Raw genomic sequence first — 12,956 nt, 5'->3', positions numbered from 1 at the left:
GTATATTGGAGAGCTCTGGGTTCTCTGGGGACACTCCCTTAATGTAGAAGGTAGTAAGCTATCAAGGAAGACATCAGAAATCAACCTCAAACCTCCACTTCCCCTATACAAACATCCTGACATGCATACTGATCTAAGCACAGGTGAACATGAAGCCATTCGTGAGTACATAACACACACACACACACACACACACACACACACACACATACTCACGCGCACAAAGAAAACAAAGCCACCATTGTAACTTATGTAGAGAACATGAAACATATTTCATCTTTATTGTCTGTCCCCAGGAGAAGGACCTCATAGCATGGATTCTCTTTCGAACACAAACCCCCTTAAAAGTAATACACGGACATGACCAAGTGGTTTAGAGTACCTCAGCTCAATATTCATATTCAACAATGGAGATTAAATATCAAATAGATAAAAACATGTTCCTAAGGATCTAGGGTTATATAACCTAGATATAAGACAAAAAGATATATATAAAAAGATAAAAATCCTCTAGTGAATGAAATAACAATGTGTATATAGACGTTATAAGAGAACAGCATGTTCTCAAAACAGTAACTATCATAAAATATTGAATATGCTAATTATTCTGTAGTCAACTTATAATAATAAAGTTTATTAATAATATAACTTGTTATGTATACTAATATTTCAATAAAGTTTGTGATGTGTTAAAGTTATTACAATTACATAAATTCAAATACTATATCTTGAAGGTAGTTCCCTTCACTTCTGAGCCCTGAGGGGCCTCCTTCAAAGGGCTGGAGCGGTGGAGACCAATTACAGGAAACCACAGGCCTTCTGCTGCTACGGTTGGGGAGGTGGGGACTGAGGACATTCGGGATAACATTTGGATGGTGCCTCTGGAAAGAATGGAGCCTGGAGGAATCCTGATTTCTTATGGTCCCTCCCAGAACCCACTACAAGTGTCCCAGCTCCCAGCAGCACAATGTGGTGACTCCATCCCACTCATTTTAGAAGAGTCTGGGTTCTTCTAGGTTTCTCGAAGAATGTTTCTCTCCTTTCCCCCAACAGCCCTCAATGTTGACATAGAGTGTCTCGCTCAGGCACAGGGATCTGGAAGGAAGAGGGAAGCCACGTCAGACTTTGTACACGTGATTCTCTAAGCGTGAATGATTATGTCATAGTCAGTCCTGACTAGAGGTCGGAGCACTTGGCAAGTGTGAACTTATCTCTAATCCTTCTTTCTTTTGTCTATTTCTTCTGTGGTGCTGGGTTCAGTAGCGGGGCTAACACTTGGAGGCTCTACCACAGAACAACACTTGATCCTTTAAAAAAAAAGTGTGGGGTTGGGGATTTAGCTCAGTGGTAGAGCACTTGCCTAGCAAGCACAAGGCCCTGGGTTCAGGCCCCAGCTCCGAAAAAAAAGAAAAAAAAAAGTGTGTGTGTGTGTGTGTGTGTGTGTGTGTGTGTGTGTGTGTGTGTGTGTGTGTTTGAAGGTGACTGCAGAAGCCAGAAGAAACCTTCAGATCCCCGGTGAAAGGCTTTTAGACTGCTGTGAGCCACCCTCCTCTGCACTTGAAATCAAGTCCAATTCTCTAAAAGAGCAGCAAGTGCTATTAACCACCAAGCGATCTCTCACCCCTTCAAGCACGTTTCTTTTTTTTTTTTTTTCTTTTTTTTTTTCTGGAGCTGGGGACCGAACCCAGGGCCTTGCGCTTGCTAGGCAAGCGCTCTACCACCGAGCCAAATCCCTAACCCCTCAAGCATGTTTTTTGATCTCAACCCTCAAGCATCATGTTCAACTGTGATTCTCAACCTTTGGTAAGCTTGACTCTCAGAGTCACCTGACCTGCCTAAGGTCAGGCCCAGCAGCACCCTGCTTTACCACAGGCACCCGAGATTCACTTTCAGAATGTGGCTTGGAACAAATTCACATCTCGCTCCTCACCACTTGCTTCGGATCAGAACTTCTAACCATGCTGTGAGCATCAGTACCATATTAGCATCCTGATCCGAGTCTCTGTGTGTACTGCTCACCCTAACCTCTGAAGTAACACTGAGATCCCTTATCTGGGACTCGGCAACTAACGTGGGATGAAAACCAAGTATTGGTTTCATCTTCTGTCCAAATCTGTCAGTCTAGTTACAGATTGAAATTAGCCCCTGGGGGGTTGGGGATTTAGCTCAGTGGTAGAGCACTTGCCTAGCAAGCACAAGGCCCTGGGTTCGGTCCCCAGCTCCGAAAAAAAGAATAGAAAAAAAAAAAAGAAAGAAAGAAAGAAAGAAATTAGCCCCTGGGGCTGGTGAAACGAGCCTGGTGGCTTGTGTGGGGGTGGAAAGATGTCTACTCAGTCCCAGTCCTTGTGCCCACTTCTGAGCTCGTCTGTGACTTCTATCACATGGTCCATCTCCCAAGATCCTGTCTTTCTTTGCTCTCTCTCTCTCTCTCTCTCTCTCTCTCTCTCTCTCTCTCTCTCTCTCTGTGTGTGTGTGTGTGTGTGTGTGTGTGTGTGTGTGTGTGTGTGTGTGATGGGATCAATACAGCAATGCTAATGGCTGGGCTATTTCAAAGTATGGAGGTGAGTGAGGGATGAGGGTAGTTTAGGTGGGGCTCAGTGACCTTCCCAATTAGACCACAGACAGGAGTCCACACCACAGAGAACAGCGACATACCTTCCTCAGGCCGATGACCTCAGGCCTCCATAGTTTTAGGGTTCTAGGTCAGGTTGGTGCGATCTCGTGCCCACACCCAGAGATCTGGATTGTAAGCCTGGATCTGGAGAGAGAAATAATCCCTGAGCAATGCCTGCTTCCACCCCAGGGACACCCTGTACTCTCCCTGTTTAGCCTCAAGGTTTCCATTCCCCCACCTCCCATATTCAACCCCATTTCTCTCTCTGTCTGCCCAGCCTGGCCCTCTGCACCCCATGCTTCCCTCAAACCCCTCCACACCTCTTCACACTCCTCCCGGGACACCCAGATCCTCCAGCCCATGGAGCGAATGAACTGGAAGCGCAGTTTGTGGAACATCGGGCGCTGGGCATAGCTCTTCCCGTAGAGGAAGTAAAAGATGTCTTGTTTGGGGGCCTGGTTGTCCTCCTCCATGTCATTGGCCAGGTACCTGCAGAAAAATCAGGGTGTTTATAGTTCTTTACCAAGGAGGATCCTGAAGAGGCTGGGGGACATTTCATCGTGGGACAGCATCAGTCCTTTCCAGCATGATGGGGACCATCTCACTGTGAACAGAGGCCATCTGAAGGCACCTGTCACATGGAGCTGACAAACACTAGTGCCTACCGATCCCGATGCTGTCCTTGCCCACCTGACACGAGAAGACCCCAGGGTTCCCGTCTCCATCCTTCCCCTCTTCCCTGAGCTTATGTTGTGTGCACACATTGGTGTCAGGTCAGGCTCAGCACCTAAGTGTCGGGACTGACCCTGTTTTCCTTTCCTGCTCATCCTCTCCTTTCCGAGGCTGACAGGTTTGGTTTGTATGATAGAAGAAAGACGCAGAGGGAGAGAGTCAAGGAAGGGACACAGGCACCACCTTAGTGCTTGGGGACAGGATCAATTCTCTAGAAAGGACTGTGTGTTTCCTGGTTTTATTCTATGCGTTCTTGAGTGTGCAGATGCGTGTGTGTGTTGGGGGTGGGGCCGCACAACTGAGCGTGTAAACATACCCAGAACCAGGCTTGACTTGTTCCTAGGAGCGAGCTACCTTCTTTCCTAAGGCAGGGTCTCATACTGGGACCTCAGTCTCACCAGTTAGGCTGGGGGTGTGGCTCTGAACCCCAAATGGCCTTCCTTTACATGAACCTCTAGCACTGGAATTTCTAACACCCTGCCCAACTTTTTTGTGTGGTGGGCAAAAAATCTGAACTCAAATCTTCGTGTATGTATAGCAAGCACCATGACTAACTGGGCCATCCCCCCCCCGCCCTTGTTAAATTTCTCACTGGTATAAGTTGGTTTTCATTAGTAAAAAACAGTTTACGGGCATTTACGCTGCAAGGATAGGCCAGAGGTCCACGTTTTGTGACCCCCACCACCAGGGCAGGGAGCAACAGGAGGAGACGAAAATACTCACAGAGCCAGGAAGAAGTGGATTGGCCTATACTGCCAGGAGAAGAGCCCAGCACGGCTGAAATAAGCTATGACCATAGACAGGAGATACTGATGGAGAGAGGAGACAAGAGAGGAACGGTCACGCCCTGGAGAGGAGGAAGGTAGGGAGAGAGGAAGGGTGGCGGAGGTGGGCATGAGGTTCAGAGAGGAGCCTGGAGTTTTGGTTCCTGCAGGGTGGGCAATGGAGGGTGAGAGGGCACAAGCAGGTGCCCTTGCTGCTCCTGCATGGCTGCATGGCTTGCTGCAGCCTGTATGAGGATGGCTGGCTCTGGGTCAGTTCTGAAGGAGGGTTTAGGCCAGCAGGGACAAGGAGGAGCTTGTCCAGCTGAAGCTAAGGACCCCAGAGAGTTGTGAGGAGAGAGGAAGCAATTCCCAGGGTAGGATGGTGGCCTTGAGCTCAGATCCCAAGGACCTCAATGAAGCAGGAGCCTCCTGTCCACTCTGGAAGATGCTGCCAGTCCTTGCAGAGAGACACTGACAGGATATCAAGGGCCAGGCCCGTGTGGGTTCAGGTGGAACCACTGAGGGACAGAGCAGTGTGGGTCAGTGAGGTCTCTCCCCAGGCAGGACAGGAGCAGGGGGCCAGCTCAGCGCAGGACTCCTCACCTTGTCTGACACCCTCAGCATCTTGTCCCAGTTCAGGAATTTTTTCACCACGGGATCCTCTGTGAAGGAAGCACACTCGTTATAGTGTGAACCGGGACAGCTTGGGAGCTGCAGCCGGGAGAACCAGCTCCCTGGGGGAGGGTTTGGGTCAGGACCAGTGTGAGACCTGGTGTTGTTGGACTGTCCACACCATATCCTGTAAGCCAATCTACCAAATGCTGTGTGCCGTGTGCTGCATGTGTCTGTCTGTCTGTCTGTGTATGTCATTCTATTATTTTTGTTTCTGTAGGTGCCCTTGATTAATGCCAGGAGTCAGAAATGGTGCTGTGGCTGAGATGGGCTTGCCAGGTTGTTTAAGGCAAGGATTATGGAATTTGAGGCTGGAAAGCCATTTAGTGTTCAGATCCCAACGGGTTCTTCTGTGGGAGCCGAGATCCCTTTTGAGGGATACTGAGAGAGGCGCAGACAGTGGAGGCCCGGCTTGTGAAGCTCCAGGCTCTTTCTTCGTGTGAAAGTTTTTTAAGACTCTATGGTGGGCTGGAGAGATGGCTCAGCGGTTGAGAGCACTGACTGCTCTTCCAGAGGTCCTGAGTTCAAATCCCAGCAACCACATGGTGGCTCACAACCATCTGTAATGAGATCTGAAGCCCTCTTCTGATATGTCTGAAGACAGCTACAGTATACTTATATATAATAAATAAAATCTTTTAAAAAAAAAGACTCTATTGTGGCTGGTTATCTAGGGCTGGAGAATTGTTTTGGTTTAGTAAAAGATCAACATCACTGTTAGTTATAGGCGTTGTAGGAGAATAAAAAAAGAGGAAGGGACAGTGGTCTCATCTGAGACTCGGGAGAGGAGGCACTGAGCAAAGTTCAGAGTATCAGTGGCATGCATGTCATATCACACGTAAGATATAGTTAATGGGCCTGTGGCTCTGGGATCAACCCAGGGTTGTGACTGTGATAAACAAGACCTGCAACGGAGCTACATCTGCATCCCAGGACCAAGATGCTACAACAGACTGTGATATTCCCTCACTGTACCAAATGCACATAAGCCAGACAGTCCCATCTGATGTCATATGAGGGCTGGAACATGACTGTGTTTGTGTGGGGGCGAAGACACCTCAACCCAGCAAAGTCACAGAGGCTGGGTGAGCACCGAGTTTCTCGTCCTCATGTGGATCTACTTCAACTCTAGCTAAGCCCCCCGGGCACCTATGTGACCCTGAGAATCGGTTGAACTTAAGTTGTTCAGGCTGATAGAGTGCGGGTCTGTGAGGGCAGATTTTCCACAGGGAAGAGGATTGACTAGAAGTTCTCTCTTTTGCTTAAGGGGCGAGCTGTGCCGCTGTCTCTTACCGAGCAGCCTGGTGAAGACCTTGTGGTGTTCAGGCCGCACTGTAGACACACGTCGCCTCTTCAGCCTCATCCTGAGCCCGCACAGTGTCTCCACTGACCACACTGGCTGGGGATCCGGTTCCAGTAGCTCTGCTAGGTCATCCTCAGAATCCGATGACAAGTCCCTCTTTCTCTTTGGGCTGCTGGATGGAGGCTGGGCGCTGGCTTCCACCCTTGGTTCTATGTGAAGAAAGCCCGCCCAGTGTGAGGCTCAGGCCTGATGCTCGCAACCCTGTCCCACAGCACCCCAAACACCCCAAACCTCTTCAGCTGCTGCCTTTCCCCAAACCATCGTGTGGTTTCCTTCTCCCTGAATGGAAATCCACCTGCTCCCTCACTTTGTGCCTCTCCCTTCTCCCTGTCCCTCAAGATTCTTCTTCATTAGAGATACACTATGCCATAGAAAGGAAGTCTTTATGTGGGTCCCCTCTTCTTTGTCCTGTCTTTGATTCCTCGCGACTAACACCTTTCCTTGTTTTACAGGGTTTTTGTCCATGTGACACCTGAGTCTACCGCCCTGATCTCCTTGACTCCAACCCTGCATCCTGGGCCCTCCTTCCTTCCTTCTGTGCCCTCCTCCCTACCATCTCCCTCTCACAGCTCTTCTCGCTCTGTCCCCTCACCTGCCGTTCCTGAGATCTCCCCATCCACCACCACCCCAGGTGAGGGCCTGGTGATGCCAGGCTGAGGACTCTGTTCCTCAGAACACAATGACAGTTGGCCGGCAGTCACGAGTCTCCCAACCTGTATTCCCCTTTCCACAAATCCCGGACTCTGATCTATCCCGCCCTCCTCCTGGACTCTGGCTGAATCCACGCCTGGCGTCCCTTCCCCCATCTAGGGAGAAGTCAGGAGTGGAGGAAAACTCCAAGAAGATGCTGTTGTCCACCGAGCTGCCTGCCACCATGGAGTGTGCCTCCTCCAATCAGGAGGAGCGGATGCCTATGATGTCATCAGCCTTCCAATCTGGCAACCAGTTTGAAATAAAACATGTGTAACTGACAGATTGATGTTTCTGCTTGTTCTGAGGATTAGGGGTCAGCCTGTCTCCTACACCCATTCCATCTCCAAGACCAGTCTCCTTGTCTGTCCTCTTTGCAATGTATATACTAGGGGCTGCATTCTCTTCACAGATCCCTGAAACATGATAGAGTCTCCTTCCCTCTGTGTACCCCCATTTGAAACCTCAGTCTCTTTCCCATTATACATCATTTCTCCATTTGGTTTAATTTTTTTTCTTTAACTTTATAAATATATTTATTTACTTTTGTGTTTTGTTTTGTTTAGGACAAGGTTCCCCTGTATATCTCTGTTTGTCCTGGACTTGTTGTATAGACCAGACTGGCCTCAAACTCAGAAATCTGCCTCCTGAGGAAATTTCTTTTCATAATCCTTCATTCCCCTTCCTTGCTCTCTAGGTTTCCAATCCATGTGACATCCACATCCCACCTGCCTGCCCTCTCCTTCTCCTGGTATCCAGGGCCCCGGCTTCTTTACTTCTATAGCCTTCCTCCTTCCTGCCACCCACTCACGTCTCTTCTCACCCTGGTAACTTCACCTGATAGTCCTGGGATATCATCATCCATCGCCGGTGAGGCCATCGTGGTGCTCAGCTGAGGACATTGTTCCTCAGACTGTGAGGAAGGTCCACTGGCAGCCATAGCTCTTTTCCCTCCCTTCTATTGAATCCTAGACCCGTGTCTACCTTGCCTTCCTCCTGAACTCTGGCTGAATCCACTCCTGGTTCTTCCTATAGTCTAGGGAGAGATCAGCTGTGGAGGAGAGCCCTGAGAAGGTGTTTGTCCACCCTGCTGCCTAGCTCCACAGAGTTTGGCTCTTCCAATCAGGAGGGGCGGAAGCCTGTGAGGTCATCAGCCTTCCAACCTGGCAACCGGTTTGAAAGACAACATGTGTAACTGATGGGTTGATAGGTTCCGAGGATGAATGGGCAGGTTTGGAAATCTAGATTTGGAGAATGCAATGGGGAATCTAAAGAAAGCAAGACCACTAGGGATGAACGTAGCAGGATAGAGTCTGCGAGGGGCTTGTGAGAGACATGGTGGAGATCTGACATGGCAGGGTAGTATCAGGCCAGAAGTCCTTCTCTGATGGCAACTTTGAACCAGTGTTCCTGGATGGCGAGTGCTACCCATGGTTGTAGTGTCCATATGAACATGAAGGCCTCAGAGGAAAGTTGAGCCTGGCCTTCTGCCCCTAGCATCTCTGTGCCTTGGTGGGCCTGCTTTTCTGAAGTTTCCATTTGTCCTATGGTGTAGGATGGTCTTTAACCAATTCTATGACTCCTAAAATCTAGTGAGGCCCTTAGGTGTAGAAGATGGCTGCTAATGGGGGATTTTTTTTTTCTGCCTACTCTCACAATAGATCTTCAGGATTCAAACTGACTCTTCCATATATGGTCCAGTTGGCAAAGAGGGGAAATATATAAAGTGACAATCTCTGGATTTCGATCCCTGGGAGAGAGGCCAGTCCTGAGACTCACTGCCAAACAGAGTGTTTCCAAGTCACAGAGGAAGGGGTGATCCTGGGCAGAAAGGTGTGGCATGCTCTAGCAGAAGAGTTGATGTTCAGTGACTATCCTATTCATGTTTCCGTTCTGTGATTAAATGTTCTGATCAAAAGCAACTATGTGAAGAAAGGGCCTCATTTCAGCAGCTAAACCCAAGTTCCTGTCCATCATTGTGAAGTCAAGGCGTTGTCAAACAGCTGGGCACATCACATCTGCAGAGAGAAACAATGCACACGTGCTCACTCACTGTTGGTGCTCAGCTCGACTAAACAGTTCTGAATCAGGGAATGGTGCTGCCCACGCTGGGCTGGTTCTTCTCACATCAATTAACATAACCCACAGACATACCCAAAGGACAATCCACTCTTTCTCCCAAATGATTCTAGATTGTGTCAAGTAGACAATTAAATCTAACCATCAAAGTATCCAAGATGGCAACCCACAATAGGGCACAGGACAGAGGACCAGAACACTCAGTCACGGGTCGACTACATTCATTGTACAATGGAAGGTGCAACTGATAGCCAGGGGTCCAGTTGATGTAACCTTCTCTGTCTTTACTAGTGGCTTACAAGCTCCCATCCTCTGCCTGCTGTAGTAACATAAGGATAAGTGTCCATTGACATTTGGAGGTCTGATCACAGTCACGACATTCCCGCTTTTGCTGCACTGCTGAGAATTTTACAACGGGATATCCCGAACAGCAGCAGGTTCTGGGTAGGATGTCCCTAGCCACAACATTGCTTTTCACAAACCACCTCTGCTTTCGCCTCAACTTTATATATGTTTGACCAAACCACAGACATTTTCACAAGTCTTTCTGCTCTGCTTTTACTCTTAATCTTTACTTTTAAACCTGGCTAAAAGCAGCCTATGATAACCATGCCATACTCTAACCGCTATGCTGTCCCTAAAATTCCTTTATGGCATTAGTTAATACATTATTCTCTTGTGGGTTTTTTTTTTTTGTCTGTTGCTATGATGAAAAAAAAATGCCTCAAGGAAAGCAACTTAAGGGAGAACAGACTGATTCTGACATACAGCTCAGGGTATAGTCCACTGTGGCAACGAATTCCTGCTGCAAGACCTTGAAGTAAGTCTTTGGTCCCACTGCATCTGCAGTCAGGAAGCAGAGAGTGAATGATACATGATGGTGTTTAGCCCCCTTTCTCCATCTTTTATAGCCTAGTATCTCTCACCTAGAAAATAGATCTGCCCACGATTAAGATGAGTTTTCTGACAGCAATTAATGTAAGATAGTTCTAGAGTGGTGGCAACTCTGTCACAGCTCCACAGACTCAGGGCCACCGGGCATGGTGGCTCATGTCTATGATCTGAGCATTCACGCGGCAGAGGCAGGAGGGTCTTCTGCAGGCTAGAGACCAGTCTGGCCTATATAGTGAGTTCCGAGTCAAAGATACATACTGAGGTCCTGTGAAAAATACAAAAACAAAGCCAAAAATCAAACAAACAATGAGAACAAAGGCTCAGGGCACAGACAAAATACTTCCAAGTTTCTTGGCAGAAGGTGATACAAATGGCCTCACGTGCAATTTCCAATAAACGTCTCCTTCTCCCTCAAAACTGAGTGTCTCCTGGAAGTCATGTTTTGAACTCACTCTAGGGTCTCTTACCCAGCTGGGCTTACAACATCCTTAAGCTTCTCTACTGTGCAGCTCGGGACTCTCAAATTTCTCTTTCAAGCCAGCTCCATAGGTTTAGAAACCACACCAGTTTTCTCTGTGAGTTGATTTCATATTCCTGGGACGCTATACCCGACATAGACTCCTGAAAGAGGAACATTTGTTTGCCCTCATCATCTCAAGGGGTTCATGCATGGCCCCTCTGCTGTGTCCTTCTGCGATTTTTGTGAGGCAGAACATGACAGTGGCAAACATCTGTGATTGGGGATGGCTGCTCATTGCACAGCAGACAGGAAATGGATCAGGGAAGACAGGAAGGGACCAGATAGAGCCAATAAATTGCCCCTGCTCCCACTGGACCTACTTCTTCCATCCAGGGTCTACCCTTTAAGTTTTCAGGACCTCCCTAAACAGCGCCATCGTTGAGGACACTGCTGGGACAAAATCTTGGACAGGTGCAACTTTAGGAAGGAAGAGTTTATTTGAGCTCACAGTTGGAGAGCTATAGTCCGTCATGGTGAAGGGGTGGAGGCAGTAGTGTGAGGGGTCTCTGTGATAGTCAGTGCTGATTGCCAACTTGACAGAATCTAGAGTCACCTACAAGACAAGCCTACAAGGCAGACCTGTGAGGGATTATCCAGGGTGGGATGGTCTCCTGACAAGCCCTTGCGGAGTTACCTTAATTATCTTGGTTGAGTTAGGAAGACCCAGCCAACTGCAGGGCACCATTTCCCTGGGTTGTATAAACAGAGAGGGCAAAGGTAAACACAGTCACCCCTCGTCACTCTCTGCCTCCTGGTTTGTAGATGTGATGTGACCAGCTGCTTCAAGCTCCTGCCTGTTAGGCTTCCCCAGCACCATGGACCACTTTTGAATGGTGAGCCCAAAGAAGCTTTCTTTACCTTAAGTGGCTTGTGTTAAGCTGTTTTATCTAAGCGACATGAACAGAAACTAAGGTCGTCTTTTAGGTGGCTCTAAACCCAGTCAAGTTGACAGTTACGATTCAAGTAGGTAGTGGCCACCGACAGGTGCTGAACTGCAGAGGTTAACAGCAAACATTGCCTGCCTGGGGCCCAGAGTCATGAGCCTTGAGGTGGACAGGAAAGGTAATTACAGAGATTTCTTGAGTGGTTGTTTCTCATACACAAACACTCAGTGAGGAAAATTGCTGCAGTATGGGAGATTTTTGTATCCTCTGTCTTTAAGACCGTGTAGCTTGTGTTTATATTGGTTTTCATGGTAGTTTTGTATTTTAAATTGATTTATTATTGCTGTTTGTTGTATATGAGTGTGTACACAGCACATGCAAGCGATCAGAAGACAACTTTTGGGAATTAGTTCTTTCTTTCTACTGGGGGTTCTGGGGATTGAAGTCCAGTTGCAGGCTTACATGGTATCTACCTGATGCCCTTGGTAATTTATGAAGATTGAAAATATAAATATGACCTGTGTGTGTGTGTGTGTGTGCGTGCATGTGCATGCATGTGCACACGCTTGCTTGTGCGTGTTTATGTTTGGAGACCATAGACATCAGATACTCTGAGCTGGAGTAACAGGTGTTATAATTTGACTTTGGTGCTGGGAGCCAAACTCAGGTTCTCTGAGCATCAGGAAGAGCAGTGCATGCTCTTTAACTGCTGAGCCACCTCTCCATCCCTGACCCATGTTAATTGTTAAAAATTCCTTAGGAAGTTGGGGCTGATAGTGCAGGACTGTCACAGCTACTCAGAATTGCAGGTTCAAGGCCAGCCTGGGCTCCAGAGTGGTTTCCAGCCAGCTTGCGTGACTTAGCGAGTCAACTCAAAACAGGGAGGATACGGAAAAGGGCCAGATGTAGGTTAGTAGTTAAGTGCTTGTACAGCATGTGTGAGATCATAGGTAAACACTTACACACAGACACACAGACACACACAGACAGACACACAGACAGATACACACAGACATACATAGACACACAAATGCATAGACAGATACACACAGACACACAGACACAAAGACAGACACACAGATACACAGACATACACAGACACACACACACACAGACACACAGATACACACACAGACACACATAGACACAGACTCACATAGATACATAGACACACACAGACACACAGACACACATAGGCACACAGACACACACAGACATACACAGGCACACAGACACACAGACACACATAGGCACACAGACACACACAGACATACACAGGCACACAGACACACACAGACACTCACAGACACACACAGACACATACAGACACAGACACATCTATCTCTCTCTCTCTCTCTCTCTCTCTCTCTCTCTCTCTCTCTCTCTTGGAGCAGATGGAATGACCAGCTCTCCCAAGGGTATTTAGCTGAGTATAGAACACTAGTAAATAGTATTGAATTAATTATTAATGTTAATAATAAACCTTTATTCTGAGCACCCATGTTATTTTTTCTTTAAAGAAGCTAAGTATTTGCTTCCATAATCCATAGCGGCTAGCCTCTCTCTGGGTGTGCTAAGCAGAAGACCGTTAGCCAATCAGTCTGGTGAACTGCCCTCAGGGCAACCAGGATGTCTACTACCAACACTCCAGTCCCCTTGAGGAAGCTGCACGATGTTCATGGATGCTTGGCTGTTGAAATGTGTTCAGAGGGAAGCAGCCATTTCTACCCATCTGTAACATCAG

The 12,956-nt window shown here is 47.9% G+C and overlaps 1 protein-coding gene across 3 annotated transcripts; it reads right to left on the bottom strand.

Annotated features, from left to right (window-relative positions):
• Nucleotides 1-248: 248 nt before the first annotated feature.
• LOC116885682 (speedy protein E4A) lies at nucleotides 249-7,913 on the bottom strand. Of its 3 annotated transcripts, XM_032886989.1 has the most exons (7): nucleotides 7,673-7,913; nucleotides 6,076-6,294; nucleotides 4,714-4,772; nucleotides 4,070-4,155; nucleotides 2,935-3,103; nucleotides 2,656-2,758; nucleotides 249-1,095 (listed from the first exon to the last, which is right to left on the bottom strand). In XM_032886989.1, the coding sequence occupies exons 1-6, from the start codon at nucleotides 7,773-7,775 to the stop codon at nucleotides 2,699-2,701; spliced, it is 696 nt and encodes a 231-aa protein (XP_032742880.1). In that variant the 5' UTR covers nucleotides 7,776-7,913; the 3' UTR covers nucleotides 249-1,095; nucleotides 2,656-2,698. The 3 variants fall into 3 exon arrangements, with proteins under 3 accessions (XP_032742880.1, XP_032742879.1, XP_032742881.1); XM_032886988.1 differs by lacking the exons at nucleotides 249-1,095; nucleotides 7,673-7,913 and adding an exon at nucleotides 6,738-6,951 and having other exon boundaries at nucleotides 2,699-2,758; XM_032886990.1 differs by lacking the exons at nucleotides 249-1,095; nucleotides 2,935-3,103 and having other exon boundaries at nucleotides 2,704-2,758; nucleotides 7,673-7,775.
• Nucleotides 7,914-12,956: the final 5,043 nt, after the last annotated feature.

Source organism: Rattus rattus, chromosome 16, assembly GCF_011064425.1.
Source record: "Rattus rattus isolate New Zealand chromosome 16, Rrattus_CSIRO_v1, whole genome shotgun sequence".
In the NCBI taxonomy this organism is placed as follows: Eukaryota; Metazoa; Chordata; class Mammalia; order Rodentia; family Muridae; genus Rattus; species Rattus rattus.
The sequence above is the reverse complement of the archived record's forward strand: the minus strand, read 5'-3'. Positions and strand labels throughout refer to the sequence as shown.